The sequence below is a fragment of the Hyperoodon ampullatus genome (genome assembly GCF_949752795.1).
Source record: "Hyperoodon ampullatus genome assembly, chromosome: 2".
Lineage (NCBI taxonomy): Eukaryota > Metazoa > Chordata > Mammalia > Artiodactyla > Ziphiidae > Hyperoodon > Hyperoodon ampullatus.
Genome location: NC_136915.1, coordinates 104,264,151 through 104,283,277, shown reverse-complemented (window position 1 = coordinate 104,283,277; position 19,127 = coordinate 104,264,151). Strand labels below are relative to the sequence as shown.

Below are 19,127 nucleotides of genomic sequence, written 5' to 3'. Positions count from 1 at the left end.
CACGTGTGGGGAAAGCTTAAGGGGTCTACCCCTTCACCACACCATCTCAAGATATAAGAGTCAACTCTATACTTTTTAAAGACAGATGGTATCCTGAGTAAGCTATTCCTAGTCTTCAGCTCTGGGGATCCTCGCCCGAGCAGGAGAGTAATCACCAAGAAGGAAGCTTCTACCAGGAAGATTGTTTAGTGGCACTTTGAGCTCTGACTTGGCTGTTTAGTGAAGGCATTGCTATTTCCACCCAGCATTTCAAGATGCATTAGGAGCAATTAACATCAGTGCTTGTGAGCACGCAGTGTCAAGCTATCTTTAGGCAAAATGCCTTGCCCTCTACTTTCTTTCAGCTGACAAAAGAGAACTAGGTTAATGCCCCCTTCCTTTTTTTCCTTTTTTAAAAAATAGAACTTTCTGTCAGTTGTGGTTTTATATTAGTCTTTCGATTGCAGCCACAACAGGTCTGGAGATGTCAAAACAGATAGAACCACTTGGCCATATTTATCCACGAAGAAATTCTGTGCTGTTGTTCCCCAAGAGTGTTAATTTTTTTTTAATTCTTTTTTTTTTTACATCTTTATTGGAGTATAATTGCTTTACAATGGTGTGTTAGTTTCTGCTTTATAACAAAGTGAATCAGTTATACATATACATATGTTCCCATATCTCTTCCCTCTTGCACCTCCCTCCCTCCCACCTTCCCTATCCCACCCCTCTAGTTGGTCACAAAGCACTGAGCTGATCTCCCTGTGCTATGCGGCTGCTTCCCACTAGCTATCTATTTTACGTTTGGTAGTGTATATATGTCCATGCCACTCTCTCGCTTTGTCACAGCTTACCCTTCCCCCTCCCCATATCCTCAAGTCCATTCTCTAGTAGGTCTGTGTCTTTATTCCTGTCTTACCCCTAGGTTCTTCATGACATATTTTTTCCTTAAATTCCATATATATGTCTTAGCATACGGTATTTGTCTTTCTCTTTCTGACTTACTTGACTCTGTATGACAGACTCTAGGTCTATCCACCTCATTACAAATGAGTGTTAATTTTTAAACACTAGCTTCCAACAAATAAAATTAGGAAGAATTCAGTGAACGTCTGGATTTCCTGCTTTTCCTGAAAAGTAGGAAAATCAGGCAACACTGGACCTTTGTTCCCGAGTGCAGCATTTTGCTGGAGCTGTGCTTCTGTAGGCTTCTTCGTTTGACTCCCTGAGGGAGAAGATTGAGTTTTCCAAAACACTCAAACTATCCACCCGATTCCAGACCAGTCCAGGAGAGGCTTCAACAATCCAACGTAAGGTGTTTTGAAGCAAGTTGCTAATGTTCAGCCTGGGTACCAGACATTTGCTGACTGGGGACTCCTGTCCCCTCTTCTCCTTGGATGCTTCTCCCTCCCTTGTGACTTGAGTCTCTCTCGGCCTGTGGATGATCTCCTGAAAGGGCCACTGTTCAGCACTTACTTCATGTACTTGCTCCTCTGCCCAAAGGGCAGAGGCATTCTTTTAATTGTACTTTACTCTCCCCGCCTGACAGCACAGCTCTTTGAATATCAATGTGGAAATAGGAAAGATACTAGGCTGGGAACCAGCCATAACGTATCTGGGGTGGTGATGGAAGTCCAGGGTTGACAGATCATCCAGAGGGATGCCAGGGGTCTAGGTGGTAGGAGGTGGGGTGGGTTGAGAAGAAAAGAACTGAGAAGGGATAATTGAGTACAGGGTTCAAAGATGGAGGAAGTGGCCTGGGCAGAGGACTGGGGATTGAATGCTTGGGAAGCGTGGTCTTGCAGAAGGGGCTGGGCAGCCTGGTGGGGCTGAGAGCTCCATTGCAGGCTGAGGTGGATCTTCTGGAAGAATCCTCGACTCTCCTCTTTCTCGCCCCTTCCGTATCTAGTTCTCCAGAAAATTCCATTGAATCTACTTTTAAAATGCTTCCAGACGCCACCCATTTCTCACAACCTGTATCTCTACCACCCTAGTCTGAGCCACTATCCTCTCTCACATTTTCAGTGTGCCTCTTCCACTCCTATCTCCCAACACTGTAGTCCTCCCCGCAACCCAGACTGCCCCCAAGCCTGCAAAGTCCTACAGGATTTTGCCTTTGCAACTTCCGTGATCATATTTCTCCTTCTCCTTCCCTCCTATGCCGTTTCAGGCACACTAACATACCTTCTATTAACAGAGCATGTTAAGGGGCTTTGTGCTTGCTGTTCCTTAAGCTTGGAATGCTCTTCCTCTAGAAATATGCGGGGCTCGCTCACTCCTTCTAATTTGATCTCAGCTCAGATGTCACTGCCTTTGTGAGACCTTCCCTGACCGCCTACTTAGAGCAGAATCTTCCTCCTAACCCCACACACATACATGCATATTCCCTTATCCCAGTTTTCCTCAGAATACGTCACATTATGCCATATATTTCTGTCTCATTGTCTGTGTTTCCCATGAGATTGTAAGCACCACGAACGAGAGCAGAGTTTTCTTGGCACGTAATAGACGCTCAATAAATAAAGGAAGGGGTCTAGCAGATAAGGAGAAGTGAGAGATGCCGGAGTCAGGGTTGTCTTGGGGGAAAGAGGTAACATTTAACACAAGAAGAGATTTTAAATACAATACTTGGCAGATGTGATAAATATTTAATTCAATTCGGTCAAAGTATTAATAGTGTAATTATTGTATGCAGATCACAATGTCAAGAGCTTTTTGGGGTAAATGATAATTAAAGGGCAGATCCTGCCCACAAGAAATTTATAGCCAAGAGAGAGGGGTGAGGGCAAATAAGACCCCTTAGTTATTTTTGCATTCCCGTAGCATGACCTTCATTGCCCTGCACCCTGGTGAGGGGAGGGGGTTATTAACATTTTTTTTTTTTTGGTGTCAGTGAATTATCAGACTATTTCTTCACTAAATACCGTCACCATCACACGGTCCAATGGGGTGAAAAATAACTTACAAAGCCGTAGTACCTTTCTGACTTCTGAACTCCGCTCTACGCTTACACGCCCACCCCAGTTACAGTTTGGACATCTTCATTTGCATGTCTCTTGAGCATCTCAAGTTCAATACATCCAACCTGACCCTATGTATTGTGATCTCAGTTGCTGAGGTTGCACTGGTTTTTCTGTTCCATTCCTCACCCTCAACCTGGCATTCCACAGAGCCTAGCTCCTGACCTGCTCATTCCTCTCCCTCCCTGTTGCTACTTCTGTGGTCCTGGTCACCACCATCTCTCGTCTGCAGATGCCGAGCCTCCTGTAGAACTCCCCTCCCATCCATCCTCCACACCTAGGCCAGAGGTCTAGGCTAGTGGTCTTTCTAGGCTAGTGGTCTTTCTAGAATGTACATCTGATAACAATACTGCCTTACTCAAAATCTGCAGGGGCTTTGCTATGGCTCTGGGCTAAAGTCCACACCCCTTAACACATCATACAAAGTCCTTCAGGTTCTGACACCTGATTTCTTCTCTGCTCGTTTCTTGCCACTTCCTCCTTATAGACTAGTTTGGGCCCAACAGAGATTTTTGATCCCCTACCTGGGCCACTCTCTCCCCTCCGGGCCTTCAAGGATACTGATTCCAGGGCCTGTGAGTCCTCCCCTTCCTCCTCTCTCTCCCCCTGGTATCTCCTTCTGCTCTTTTGGATTCTACCTAGTTTTCATTTCCTCTGAGAAGCCTTCCCGGCACCTGGCCTGATCTGATCAAACCCCCCTCCTCCTCATGCCCTGACCCCACAACACAGGGTCGGAGGCCTTGCATGTGCTTCCTCAACACTGTTCTTTTCCTTCCATACCTGTTTTATGGTTTCCTTAGTAGACTGCAAGCTCCAGGAGGGCAGGACTGTCCTATTCTACCTTGGTTACCTCGGGTCTGTGCTTACTCAGTACCTGCATATGTTAGACAAGTATTGAATGAATGAAAATGCACTTGCTTGGATACGAGTGTTCCTCATAAAATAATTACAGCTTGCATTTACATTTAAGATGTAGCAGGCACCATCCTAAGTGTTTTACAAGTGTGCCATGGACATCTCATATATCCCTATTAAGCATAGGCCATTTCCTCATATAACAGGTGGGTAAACTGAGGCACAGGGCTATTGAGTCACTCGACCAAGGTCCGCAGCAGGGAAGTGGAGGAGCCGGGGTTAGAAGCCAGGCTGTTTCCAGAGTCCAATTCAGTCTCAACGTCTAGGAAATTCTGTCTTAGAGTGAAGTGCAATGTGGGGTTCTACTATATGAACAGATTCAAGGCTCCTGCAGAAGGCTTTGTTTTTGTTTCCCAGAGAGGGGACGCGCTCCCGGTCCGCCCTCTTCCAGGCTCAGGGGTCCTTTGCTGGGCTTTGGGAAGGGCCTGTGCGTCCAGCCGGCGGCCAGCTAGTCTGCGTGTGAGCCCCCTGATTAACTTTCGGCGCTGCCCGGCCCCCACGCCAGCTGCGCCCAGGTCCTCGGGCGGCCCTTGCTACCCGCAGGTGCGGGCGGGGCTCCACCAGCCGCACCCGGAGCCCCCGCCCGGCCGCCCGGCCCCCGGGGTTGGGGGAAAGGGGCGGGCCCGGGGGCGGTGCCTCTAGCCGAGGCCACCGCCCTCGCCCCGCGCTCGGCTGGCCCGGGTGCAACGGGCCGGGTGGAGGGGGCGGGGACTGGGGAGGGGCCGGAGAGCGGCTGCTGGTGCCGCTGCCGGAGCAGCGGGAGGAGGCGGTGCGTCCCTAGAGGCGTGCGCCGGGACAGACGGACCGACGGACCGGCGCGCGAAGGGAGAGGGCCGGCGGCGAGGTCGGTATCCGGCGACCGCGCGGGCGGCGCGGGGAGGGGCGGCAGCGAGGGGAGCCGGAGCCCAGGGGGAGGGTGGTGGGAGGGGCGGCGGTGGGCCCGGCGGCGGCTCCGCTCGGGGGTCGGCCTGAGACCCCCTCCCCTGGCAGTGAAAGCGGAGCCCCGGGCTCCCTTCTCCCTCCTTCTCTTTTCTTTCCAATCAGCGAAAAATAAACACCCGGGAAGGTAAAACAATAGCGGGGCCACCTGGGACGCGGCGCGCGCCGAGCTCCCACGGTTGGGGCGAGGGCCGGGGGTGGAACGGGGAGTGGCGGCCCCACCTCGGAGCCTCTTCCCGATTTGCCCCCGCGGAGGGTGGGGCTACCCGCGGCGCCGGGGCTCGGTGGGAGGCGGAAGGAATTCCCAGGAGTGAAGCATTTGGTGAAAGTATTGCAGGAACAATCGGCTCTGTGCGGGGAAACTGAAGTGGAGGCTAAGGCGGCGACTTGGCCAAGGTCAGACTGCAAAGGTTGACCGTCCTGGTCCAGGACCAGGTGCCCGGACCAGCTTGGCGCTCAGCCCCTCTCGCTTTTGCGGCGGCCGTGCTTGCCTTTGATAAATCTGTTGTGTTTGTTTTAGAAAGCTGCTGGCATTGTGGGACCGCTTCAGGGCTGCCGAACGAACGCCAACTTGCTTCGTGCTTTGCGGGCAGGTCTAGGGCAGGTGGCAGCCCCGTGATTCACCATCATGCATGGAGACGGACTTTTTGTTGAAGAAACCCAGAGCAGTCGATGCCGACCAGGGCGATTTGGCTGTCAAGGGTTTTGACAAAACCTGCCCTGTTCCCTTTGGGGAATCTGAATGAGGGAGATTACAGACACCTTCACTGAGAAGCCAAGGACATTTCTGTATAATCAGTGGATGAAAGGATTTTCTCAGACTCTTTTTTTCCTTTTCCTTGAGGATTAATCCACCGCAACCTACAATTACAGTGGAAACCACAAGGCACAGGATGTGGCAGGAGCCTCCAGCGCCGTCCGAATTGTTCTGGACCCTTCCTTTAGCCTAGGGGAGTTTAACACTTGCCACCCGCTGCCCCTCCCCCACTCCCTCCTGCTGAGCTCTTTAACCTGTTCTCATTCCCTGAGTTAAGTTCTGTTTCCAAACCTGTCTTCTGGAGCTATAAGTGGATTGCCAGAAATGAGAGATTAAGTGCTGGGAGAAGAGGAAGCGCCCTGTGTTGTGTCTCCTCTCAGCTGCCGACATGAAGTGCTTTTTCCCAGTGCTGAGCTGTCTGGCTGTGCTGGGTAAGTGGCTGCTGCTTATCAGCACGATCGATGTGAAAGTTTAACCTGCTCTTGGTTCCTGTAATTCCTTGTGGTTCTTTCCCATCAACACTCGGCTTTGGGGGACCCCGGGAGGCAGCGGTGTGTGGCACAGGTTGGAAGAGAGCCCCATTTCTGACCCAGGAGGAAAGGTGGCACATCGTTTGTTGTCTTTAAGAAGGAACATTTGCTGTCCTTAGTGTCTGTCCCGGGCCCCGCCATGGGGTCCCCCATCTATGTCGACGCTTTAGGGACTCCATGTGGATCGTGGATTGGTTTCTTGTATTTTATAAACATGGTGCTTCAGCGTCTTCATGTCTGTGTCAGTCCACATCAATTCCTAGTCCGATCCGAAGTGGCAACGTTATTCCCATTCCCACTCTCAGGAAAGTTGGTTTGGTGATAACGATGGTGGTTTTTTTTGTTTTTTGTTTTTTTTTGAGGGGGAAGTAAGCATGGGTGGAATAGGGGTTGAAGGGATGCTTTGCCCTGCCTAAGTGATCAGTAGACTAAAACTGTTTGAGGGTCTAGTCATATGTCCCCTCACCAAAGAAGCTCAGATGGTAGTTCTGGGGGGAAGAGAGACTGGAGGAGTGGTGCCTGGTAGGGGCTGTGCTAGGATTGGGTTTTGTGACCCCACAGAAGGTTAGGATGGTTAGATCAGGATGGAGAAACTGTGGCCTGAGAGGTGAACCCTTGACACCTCTCTTAAGATTCCCTCCCATTGAAGAGTCCCCCCTTTGCCCGACATTCTCCGATTCAACAGTGCTTTCCATGCCACTGAATGCTGTCTTACTCTTAAGTGTGGTATCTCCGGACACATCTTGGGTCTAGGATAAGCTCCCTGGCCAGGATCTGATGCATCCTCTCCCTCCATTGCCTTAGACCTCGCACGTGAGCACACCCCGCTGCCCTCTGGGTTCAGCTCGGTCCCCTGCATTCAGAAGAGGTCATCACTGCTGCTTGTGGTGTTTGCATCTCCACATCTAGGTGTCTTGCATTTATGGGACTTACTTGTGACCTATTGGCAGTGGAGATTGCTTTCACTTGTTGTCTACACCCTTGCAAGAGTTCACAGGAGAGTGGAAAGAGAGTGGACTTTGCGGTGGAGAACCTGAGTTCAGATCTCAACCTGACTATGATTGACGTCTGAATCACAGTAAAACGGGGTGTACCCCCAAGGGCTATCTTGACAGTTAAAGGCTATAAGGTGTTCTAAAGGTCTTGGCTGCTTTGAAAAATGTCGGGAGCACGTAAGTATGTTCCGTCAGTGGCTCTCAAACTTGGGAGCATGTTAGAATCACTGGGGGAGCTTTAAAAAATCCCGATGTCCAGGCAGTGACCCCAGACCAATTAAACCAGATTCTCTGGGAAGGTGACCCAGGCATGAGTCTTTTAGCTCTCCTAGACAATTCCAGTGTGGAGCTGGGTTGGAGAACCGGTGTGTGAGTTCATCACTGCCAGCTCTGCCCTCCCCTCCTCAACACTCACAGGGACACGCAGTCTGGCAGCAAGTTTAGTCAGTCTTCTGCTCAGGTGTGGGTCGGGATACAGTGTCTCTGTGTCTCCTGTATGCTCAGGCAGAGTCAAGAAGACAGGTAGCTCTCCATTTGCCAATCCTAAGCATTGTATTGGTATTTGTCATTCACTTAGTGTGTGGGTTTAAATCAGTAATTAGTGATTCATGTGGATACAAGAGGACAAACAGGCGAGCCCTCCGGGAGGCTTGGGCATGGGGTTGATGGTGTGGCTAAGGCGGGAAAGAGGGCTGAGTGGAAGGGTGGGGCCCAGGGCAGGAGAAGGAATCACCAGTGGGCAAACAAGGCAATGTGACCTTTGTGCCTTTTGTTTCTCCTGGCTGCTCCAGAAATGTAAGGCTGCTGGCTGGTTCCCCTTCTGTTCACCCTCTGGGCCACTCTGGAGTGGAGCCCTGGCACTGGGCACTAGTATCTGTCTTCCACTCCCAGCCTCAAGCATAAATAGGTGCCATGGAGGAAAATGAGTGTCAAGGTGGTGTCAAAGGGGAACGGTGGCCGAAGAGCACACCTGGGTGAGAGTGGGGAGGTTTAGAACTCTGGACATGCCTGGGTTTTTGATCCCCACTGGTGGAATCTCACCTTTTCTTATCACTCGATGACTGGCAGGGAGGGGGCCTCGCTACTACTTTGTTAACCTTGGAGACTAGAAGGTCTTTGTGGAGGGAGCAAAACCCAGGCTGGGGTCTTATTTCTTGCTTGCAATCTGTTGTGATCTGATTCATGTGTCAGCATTCTGGCTGTGTAATGAAAATTAATGCGTAATATGAATTGAAAATAGCAAAGACTCTCAAGGTTTTGTGTCCAGGTGGGTCACACACTTGGAATAAAATTTCGAATGTAAAACGTAGGACCAGTTTAAGTGCTCTGCAAAGTGAGACTGATACAGGTGCTGCCAGCCTCCAGAAGTGGCCATTTGAGAAAACCCTGTGACAGTATGTGAGGGGCATACAGGGTAAATCTGAGATGCTTGTGACTCCCTCGACATCATCAGACCCGTGCTTTCCGCTCCCTTCCTTTACCGATGTCTAGGATTTGGATCAGGTTCCTCCTTTTTGCCTGCTTGGGTACCGATTCCTGCCCTCTTGACCACCGTGTCCTGTTTCATCCTGTTGCAGCTCTGGGTGCCCCACCCAACTAGGGAACCATCGGCTGCCATGGCCACCCTTATTCCAGTTCTAAAGCCGTCTTAAGCGTGGGCTTGGTTGAGCCAAGAGGATAGTAGAGTCTCCACTACTGAGAATGGATGGAGCCAGAGGGGCAGAAGATGAGAGAGAACAGGGGCTGGTGTGGACGTGGCTTGAGTGTGAAAGAGGGAATGAGGAGAGAAGAGGGTGGTTGTGTCTGTGCCTAGGCCCGGGGCAGGGAGCAGCCTGTGTGAGTGACAGGGACATGGAAAGGTGACAGCACCGTGGGGGAGACAATAGCATTTGTGTCTGCAAGAGCAGGAAGGGAATAATCAGGAAAGTTGAACATAAGCTTTAGGCACATTAAGCGGATTTCGATTTTGCGTAACCATGAAGAGTTAGGCCTTCCAGACCAGTGCTGATGTTGCAAACAAGATGAAATAGCTTTGGAAGTGTTAGCAATGAAAAATGTAAGTGATTGGGACATCCCTGGATCAACACAGAGAACTTGTAGATGTCAGATGGTCATTTGTGTTCTCCAGTGGGAGAGAAATTCGTTCGTAGAGTTTGAAAAGCCTCTTGTTTGAATAGGTTGGGACTGAGGAAGCGATCACGACCTTCCCAGTTAGTTAGGGAAGGCTTCTTAGGGGAGAAGCCAGAGGGTGCTTCCAAAAGAGATTGAAAGGGACTTTGATGTTCTGGGGGGAGTGAGCTCAGAGGCAGGACTGGGTGATCAAAGGCAGAGGAGAAGGAGGAGGAAGTGGAGAGCAGCGAGGAGGCCTGGGGTAGTCGGGGGAAGGGTTCTGACAGAAGAGGATGAGGATCGTGATTTACGGATGAACAAACACCACTGTCCCAACAGTTGTCCCGGAGGCAGTGCCCTTCCCTTTTCTGGGGACCATTTGACAAGGGTTCCAGAGAAGGGAATTCTTGTCAGGACTAGGCTAGCTAAGATGCCTTTCAACTGTGTGAATGATTGAGCCACCCCTGGGCACCCAGGGCTGTGTTAAGATGTCCCAGTCCCCTCCATTTGTCATTGCAGCAAGAGAACAGTAGTACTACCACCTCTCCTAACTCTAGCCCTTACTGTGAAGCAAGTCCTATCTCATTAAATCCTCAAACAGTCTTGCCAGCTAGATACCTTATATTATCATTCTTTCGTAGATGGGGATATTGAGGCCCAGGGAGGTTAAGGAACTTGCCTGAGGTAGATGACTGTACCAGTTTGAAATGGTGCTCCACAGGGGTGGGGACCCAGGTCCTTTCTATCTTGTTCCAAGTGCATGCCTCTATTCCCAAGGTCATCTCATGGTCCAAGATGACTGTGCTAGCTCCAACCATTAGGAAGGAGGAAAAGCGTTGGTGAAGGGCATGCCCTCGTGCACACATCGCTTTTGCTTATATCCCCATTGGTTAGAACTTGATCACATGACCATACTTTGCTGCAACGGAGGCTGGGAAATGTCATCCTTAATTCTAAGTATCCAGCCAAAACTGGGGTTCTATTATTGTAGGGGAAGGAGAGGAAAGAATTTTGGGGGGACAGCTCTTGGTCTCTGGCACAGTTACAAAGCTAGGAAGTGGCAGAACAGGGTTTTGAAATCAGGACCATTTGGTTCAATTCCTGTGTTCTTGCATCTAACAAGTTGCCCCTCTGAGTATGAGGCCCCGCCCCGGGCCTCCAGGAAGCCTTGTTGGGAAGGCGTGAGCTAGATGAACCAACACTTGTTACATGGGAAGCAACGCAAATCAGCATATAATTGAATGCTCAATATTGTGGTTTTAACAGTGGTACTGTAGTGTTTATAGAATGCTTATGTGCCAGTCACTGCCAAACACTTTATATAGCATGATCTTCTGTATAAAGTGCTTAGGGACCATCTCTGTCCAGTTCATTACTGTAGCCCCAGAACTCAGCCTTGTGCCTGGCACAAAGTAGGTATTCAGTTAAATTTTTGATGAATGAATGGTTTCACAAGGTAGGTGTTGTTTCTGTATTGACTCCCTCGATCAAGATGAGGAAATTCAAGGCTCAGGGAGTTCAAATCATTGTGCTCAAAGGGAAAGAGCTAGAAATTGGCAGGGCCTGGATTTGAATCCAGGTTGTCTGGCTATAGAGCGTGTGCTTTTACCCCACTGACCAGGGGTTCTTAACCTTTTTTGTGCCATGGATCCTTTTGGCAGCCTGGTGAAGCCTATGGACCCCTTCTTAGGATAACATTCTCAAATGCATAAATAAAAACATAGGATAACAGAGAAAATCAATTATATTGAAATGCTGCCATCAAAATATTTTTAAAAATTTATGATACAGCAATGTGCTTCTTTAATAACACATTAATAACAAGATCTACCAGCAGATCTAACAATTATGTAATTTTGCTATAGTGAAGGGTGAAAATATTTTGAGGTATCTGCATCCACTGTGATGTGATATGAAAGTATGTGTGATTTGTACTGTGACAGTCACAGGTCCTGGAAACATTACCATGATGTTTGCCTACATTCACAATTAAGGAACAGTTAACTTAGAGGTTCGTGAAAATAAAGATGTAATTTTTTTTCCCGTTCAAGTTCACATACCTCCTGAAATCTGTCCATGGACTCCCGGGAAGTTCAAGGTAAAGTTCAATGCAGTCACTGGTTGTTGTTTCTCATAGGTCACTGGGAAAGACCTATGCGTGAGGGCTTGGGCTGGGCTTTCAGAAATGGGCAGTCTTTGGATGGGGAGGGCATTCTCTTCCCATGAGAGTCCTGCAAATGCAGAGGAGTCAGCAGTCATAGGGGTGGCAGAGTGGCCCTTTAGGGATTGGATAAATGACTGTCAGTAGTTTTAGGGACCAGTTCGTGTGGGATGATGCTGGACACAGAGAATTAGTTCAGATTGTAATGAGTTTGGGATTTGGGCTTAGACTGGGTCCGTGGAGCCCAGGCAGACCACTTCCACTGAGCCCTAGCCTGGGAACTGGATGAAGTGGCTCCACTTACTGGCCTCCCATGGTCCCTGGCCTTGTGCATCCTGAATTATGGCTCCTTGATTATTATTTGTAGGTTCCTTTGGGAGTTCCTGATTCGCCGTGATTGGACACCTGTTCCTTTGCTGTTTCGATGTGAGCACAGCTATTCCTTGTAAAGGGTTGGATTTTAATTTAAGGAAATTTAGGACACCTGTGTGTGAATGACCCTGATTTTTCAAAGAAATGAATGGTTGCATCAAAACCAAGCTTATATTTGTAGAAAATCACATGTTGCCAAATTCCCTCATTGAGACCCCTTTATTAAGTGACTAATTGTGGGCCACAGTGGCAGGCACTTAACAAAGACCATGGCAATGGGCCTCCCTTAACTAGAATCCCATCCCAGCTAAGTGGGATTTTGTTTTTACTTTTGAGCTGCACTTTCAGGAAGGTGAAAATCACAAGATGTAGTAGCAGGGATTGATTCTAGAAATTGGCTTCCAGGCCACCATCAGCCCAGTCTCTACATCTTCCGCATCTGTAATTATATTAGCAGGAGAGAATGATGAGCCTGGGGGCACTGCAAGATTCTGAATCAAAGATTAAATTATATTAACTCTACTCAGGCTGGGAAGTGGTCAGATGTATCTTAAAAAGCTTTATAATAGGCCTTATGATCATGAGAGTTGAAAAAAGGTTCTGCCTAACCCTCTATTAACCCTCTATGAAATTCACCCGAATACCCTATTTCCCTTCATCCCGGTGATCCAGGCTTTGCTGGAACACAACCACGTTCCTCCCCTCTAGGATGATAATCTAAAGCCTGGGGTAAAAAAAGTGGTAAATCACTTTGCAAGTGGACAAGGAGACAGTGATATACCACGTGCTCTCCAAGGACAGTTGTCTTGTTGGGGAAGGAGAGGCGAGGCAAGTTTGGTCTTGCTTTCAGCTTAGCAGGAGGAGTGAAGGGAATGCTCTGTCCAGGAGAGGGATGCGACTGGAGTAACCCTCGAGTGGTCAGTCTGGAAGGGCTTTCTGGATGGGTGGGAATTTTAGGCATTTTTTTAAGTAATAGGAGAGTGAGGTCCTGGCAGAATTGTGGGGTGGAGGACACCGGGGCACAAGGGGCTGTTTTGAGAAGACTTCTAAAGGGGTGGAGAAGCCCAGAGTGTCAGTGGGCCTGGGCCCTTAGAGGTGCTGGTGGGAAGAACTGGAACAGTCGGTTGGTGTGAGGTCTAGGTATTTGGATCAGAGATAGATGGCAGATACCAGAGAGCTGTAGGTGGGTGTCCTAGAGGACCAGCGGGAGAAGTGGCAGGGAGGGCAGGGGGCATTACTGGACGTGGGGAGGTCCAGATTGGAAGTGAAGGGGACCTGTTTCTGTACCGAAGGAAGAACTTTTGTGTGTCCATCAAAACATCATCAGAGCAAAGACATTCTAACAAAACTGTGAACTCAGAGAGACTGGTGTCCAGTCTTCTCGTGGGACCTCTTCCCATCAACTTACAAGTCCCCAGACCTTCCCTTTATTAAAACAGAGGGAAGAAATCTGATACCAGCTATATGTTCTTTCCCATTCTGATTCTTTTTTTATATAAATTTATTTATTTTATTTGTTTATTTTTGGCTGCGTTGGGTCTTTGTTGTGGCACGTGGGCTTTTCGTTGTGGTGGCTTCTCTTGTTGCGGAGCGGGGCTCTAGGTGCGCGGGCTTCAGTAGTTGTGGCTCGCGGGCTCTAGAGCGCAGGCTCAGTAATTGTGGCGCATGGGCTTAGTTGCTCCGCCGCATGTGGGATCCTCCTGGACCAGGGCTTGAACCCGCGTCCCCTGCTTTGGCAGGCGGACTCTTTTTTTTTTTTTTCATTTTTATTTTTGGCTGTGTTGGGTCTTTGTTGCTGTGCACAGGCTTTCTCCAGTTGCGGGGAGCGGGGGACACTCCTGGTTGTGGTGTGCAGGCTTCTCATTGCAGTGGTCTCCCTTGTTGCGGAGCACGGGCTCCAGGCACGCGGGCTTCAGCAGTTGTGGCTTGCAGGCTCGAGAGCACAGGCTCAGTAATTGTGGCGCACGGACTTGGTTGCTCCGTGGCATGTGGGATCTTCCCAGACCAGGGCTCGAACCCGCATCCCCTGCATTGGCAGGCAGACTCCCAACCACTGTGGCACCAGGGAAGCCCGGCAGGCGGACTCTTAACCACTGCTCCACCAGGGAAGTCCCCCATTATGATTCTTTGATATAGTGGAGTATGTTCAGAATTGCCTTAAGTTGGTGTTATTTTCATGTATTTGTTTCTGCTTTTGCTTGTAACACCCACTTTCTGCTACTCTGGGGTACGGTCTGCTCCTTTTCCATGGCAGCCTCTGCAAACACCTTCTCTGCTCTCAGCTGGGCACTGGCTCCTGCTTGTGTTATGTTGGTAACGGAGCCATGTCATGAGATGGGCTGCCTACCTCCTTCTCAGGGACCCCTTTATTAACTCCCCTTCCTCCAAGAGCCCCATAAATTTGAAATCTTCTGTCTCCCAGCCAGGCAGCATTTATTAAGTAGTGTTAATCTGTTTTTTCTACGTGATAATCAGTGTGACCCCTCACATTTGATACAGTAGTCCAGTTTTAAAGCAAAATTAGTTTGGTGCTCTGGGTTGCCAGTGACCAAAGGAGACATAGCCTGGACCCATTAGGACCCTTAGTCCTGTGTCTGCAGCTTAGGAAAAGTGGTATCATGGTGAGGTGTTTTTGAAACCTGTAACGTGGCCAGCTTCCTCACCCCAAGTGTTACTTTGAGAGACCTAAGGAGCTTGCGTAACTTACTTAGGGGTTTTTGCCCATTAACTGGTTGCATTGGCAACCTTGATTTGACTTTGCTAGGAAGGGCTTTTAGGAGGAGGAGGAACCAGAGACCTGTGTGTGAGTAACCATCGCTGCTTCAGGGCAAACCACACCTTCCCTGTCCTGGCCAGTTACCACTTCCCCACCCGACATACCCACCCTTTCTAAAGACTTCCAGAGAATGAAATTTCACAACCTCTTAGATGTAGCACCCCCATCAGGAAGGAAATCTCGATTTTCACTGAAGATTTGTCATAATTTAAAACAACAAATAAAGTGCTTCAGGGTAAAATGTTACATAAAAGAAAGGTGATGAGCTGTTAGTTGCAGTTTCACAAGATAGCTTATATTTGCTTGCTTTATTTCTTTGACTTCTAATTTTTGGACAGAGTGACATGTGAATATAGTTCTGTTGTAAAATCCAAACAGTATCGACAGAAAGTAAAAAGTGAAAGTTCCCCTCTCTGCCCTGTGCCCCTTGTTGAGTCTGAAATATATTCTTTACAGTTTGATACACTATATTCTCTCAGGCTTTTTTCTATAATTTCTATTCATATACTCACACAAATATAGATTTTTTTGACATAAATGGACTCATACAGAACGTATTGTTCAACAACTTGATTTTAAAGGGGTGATTTATTCCACTATTTTTTCAGTCTTAGTTTTATGGCCATATCAGAACTGATTTGGTTATTTTATAGCTAGAAGAAGCTGTAATTGGTGAAATCGTTGGGGAGTAGTGAGCCTTATTCAACAGCTATATAACAGAATAATTTTATCTTGCTGTATCAAGAGCAAGAGTCATAATAAAAACACTACCCTTAAGTTTTAATGTACTTAAGAGAAATAATTGACTTGTTTATTGTGAATATTTTCTCTAGAAACACATAAATTTAGCAAATTAAGCACGCACATATTTTATTGACTGTCTTAGTTATAATCTTGAATTAAAATAAAGCCCATTCAAAACTTGTTAAGAGGACAGTTGTAAATACTGGATTTTGTATCCAGTTCAATCAGCTGTTCTTATTTGTTCATAGACTAGGAAAAAAATGAGAAGTTTTCCTGCGTTTTCAACTCCCAAATGATTCTTCCATTTAGAGTGAACTGGACTGGAATAACCTTTAATGTTGCTGGCTACCAGACCTTTGAGGCCTTAACCCAAAGGAAGAGAACTTTTTTCTTTAACCCTGCAGGAGCAACTATTGCTGTAAAAAGATTATCATTTCAAAGTGTTGGGGGTACTTCTCAGGTTCACTGGTGTGACTTTCTTTAAAACCCTGGGGGCAAAAGCAGGTTTCTTGGATGGTTCACCTTTAGACCTGATTTTTAAAAGATTCGCTATTTTGGAGGGATGGTTGTGGGATTCACATATCACAGCCAAGCCTTCTTAAACATCAGGGTTTGACCTGGCTACCACCCATCCAGAGACCACTGTTGTGTTAGAATCTCCTTACAGTACTTTCCTGAACCATCTGTTCCTTTGACAAATATTTGAGTGCCTGTTACAAGCAGTCATTATTCTGTTATCTCAAATACCAAGAACTAAAAGCTAAAATCATAATGAACATTTTAAGTAGTCATCTGATAGGTATTTTTAATCTTCAATAAATAGAAAGATTAATTAAAGACACTCTGACGTAAGGGAACTCTTTTCCTAAGGTAAGTCTTTCTTCTTGCTATTTCTTAAATCTTTTCTTCCTGTTTTGTTCTCAGCTCTTCACTAGCAGCCATGAATTACACATGCCCTGGGCAGGCCTGGTGAAGGGCCTATAGGAGTAAGAGACGTGCTTATTAACTGCTGGGGATGTTGTATTGGAATTGGGAATTGCATACTTAGCTCTGAACTTCTAGGAAGTCAGAACAAAGGAGACCTAGAATAGTCACATACTTTGCCATCAGATAGGAGACAGCATCCACAGCCAGCCTTCTGCTCAGGACCGTGTTAAGGCTGATCACCCTTACGTGGTACTTGGCCTCCCTTAACTCCTGTCCGGAGCCCAAGGCTCTCACCACGGTTGTTTTCCGGAAGCTGCTGGGTTAGCTCAGCCGGGTGGCACGGGACACACTGACGGACTCTTCCAGGTCTGCACCTTCCCAGGGGCCTTCCCTCGACCTGGGGTGAACCCTAAGAAGCCCTGATCTGCGCTCCTCTCCCTCGTCCCTGGTATTTCTCCCCTCTCACCCACGTTCCCTAAGTCTGCAGGTCCCAGGCAGGTTGTAAGCTGTACCTGGTGGCGATGGCTTGAGCCCCGGAGCAGGCAGTGCTGCTCCCAGGAGCCTGTGCGCAGGGCCAGCCTTCTCCCCACGAGCAGCTCTCCTCAGAGGCCTTTCTGGTGTTCCGCAGTGCTTTTGTTCCGCGGTGGTTTTGTTTCGGTTTGGAGATGGATGGTCTGTTGGGGGGTTCTGCTTTGCAGATGGACACGTCTGTTGGTTTATTAGAGGAGGGACTGTGCGGATAGGTTTATTCTCGGCTCATCCCCAAGCTAGACAACCCTCCGTGACCCTGTTCAGAGATGATTTGCTGTTCTTAAGGTCTTCTGATGTTTCAGTACAGTAAGGTAGCTTGCTGGAGAGTTTTGTAATCTGTCTACTGGTATTGCATTACAAAAAAGCAAGATTGCATTCGGAGCACCGGCCCAGGTCTTTCTCCTTCCCTGTGTCAGGATGGGGGATGACTTTTAGCTGGGTGTCCCCGCACCTCCCGGCTGGGGGAAGCAGCATCCGTAGTAGCCCCTTTCTCTCTCACACTCCGAGTCCAGGTCCATCCACGCCACCCCCCACGCCCAAGGGTAGATTTCTAAGAAGGTTGAAAGTAGATGAAAACGAATGTGGCTCTAGACTTGAATTTATTTTAGAAGACTCTTTGCAGATCTCATTATGCATAATCCCCTTATTTTATTTTATTTATTTATTTATTTATTCCCCCCCCTCCCCCGTACGCAGGCCTCTCACTGTTGTGGCCTCTCCTGCCGTGGAGCACAGGCTCCGGACGCGCAGGCTCAGCGGCCATGGCTCACGGGCCCAGCCGCTCCGCGGCGTGTGGGATTTTCCCGAGCCGGGGCACGAACCCATGTCCCCTGCATTGGCAGGCGGACTCTCAACCACTGCGCCACCAGGGAAGCCCATAATCCCCTTATTTTAAAGGGGAATTATTCTGGAGGTGAGGAAAAGACTGATGGCCTGGGTGGGGAGAGAGTGGAAGGAGGCCTGGAAAACTCTCCCAGCAGAAGAGAGAGACTCTGGGTACGTCGTCTTTGTTTTAATTAAAATGTTAAGCAACACAAACTTTGCCTTCCCACTCTTACCCCACCACAGAAGAGCTGTAATTTCCCTTATTTGGAATCTAGGGAGAGCCAGGCCACACTTGAGGACAAGGCCAGATTCAATCTATGCTTTGGGGGAAAGCAAGTAACTGTGAGAGCCGGAAGGGCTGAGGTATTTATGGCGAATCCATGGTTAATGTATGTGCTTCCTTGTCATAATTTATTCAGCAGCCCCTGATGTCCTGGGGCTGGTGCTATGCCCATCAGTAATCTGACTCTTGTTTTCTTCTGCATATTTTCCCTTTTTCAAATGTATAGGCATTCAGCTTTAATCAAGTAGGCTTTTCTTCTGTCATCTGTAACGGGGAATGACTGAAGTCAGATGGAGGATTTTAAGTAACTAATCGCTTAAGACGTTCAGAGCATAATCTCCCCTAGCCCCTGATCATGCCTGCATCCCAGAGATTGGCAAGGTTCCACAAAGGAGGCAGGACAGGGACTTTGGCGTCCTTCGGAGAGACCGGGTGTCCTCCTTGCTGGCGACAGAGTTTTGTTTGCCTTTGGCATGGGGACAGGGCCTGCTGATCATTTGCTATGTCAAGAGAGTTTAAGACGTTCCATGAATGTGACCAGTGTTTTACCAAATCTCTATGCTGGTGCAGCGAGCAATGACAGGCCAGACACGCATGAAGATACTGTCCAGGCTCATTGATGTCTCTGCTGTGTGTCAAGGGTGGCTGCCGCAAAATAGATAGGAGGACTTCTGGTTAGTGCTGTTCACCGATGCTTTTCATGAAATTACGTCAGGTCAATCAAAAGATCAGGGTGCGGGGCCTAAAGTTTTTACGTGCTTTGCTTGGAATTTGAATGTGACTTCATATAGGTGTCATGTATTAGGCTGAATTGGATTACAGCTGCTCTCCAAATTGTCATTTCTTTATTTTTTTTCCCACCTGCTCTCTGATGTTAGCTCTGGTTCTCGCTGCCAGAAGTGTCCTGCAAAAGAATTTGGTGACTATTACTCTAAGTGCAGCCTTTGATACTTTGTCTTAATAGGATAGTAAAATCCCTAACAACGTAGACTAATGAGGAAGATGAGTTTGAATTAGAAAAATGTTCGAGTTACCAAATATTTCTCCAGAACTTCACTGGTAGTACTTTTAAGTAAATACTGTAACTCAGACTAGGCTAATAGAGCACCTAATAAAGATCCTTGGGACATCCTGCTTTAGGAGAGAAATAAGAATGATTTGCAGTTAAGGTACCAATTGTTTATATAAATGGAGTTTCTGAAATACTAGACTGTGCTTAAAAACAGTTTGTTCTATTAAGTATTTTAAATAATCCCCATGAAAC

At 48.0% G+C, this 19,127-nt stretch overlaps 1 protein-coding gene across 1 annotated transcript in view; it reads left to right on the top strand.

The window, feature by feature from the left end:
* Positions 1 to 4,722: 4,722 nt before the first annotated feature.
* Positions 4,723 to 19,127, top strand: part of IGSF3 (immunoglobulin superfamily member 3) — a gene marked incomplete at its 3' end in the record, with an annotated part of 95,702 nt that continues 81,297 nt past the window's right edge. Inside the window, exons 1-2 of the mRNA XM_079724596.1 lie at positions 4,723 to 4,758; positions 5,374 to 6,041. Coding sequence (XP_079580722.1) covers positions 5,999 to 6,041 — 43 coding nt within the window. The 5' untranslated portion in view covers positions 4,723 to 4,758; positions 5,374 to 5,998. The remainder of the gene's footprint in view (positions 4,759 to 5,373; positions 6,042 to 19,127) is intronic.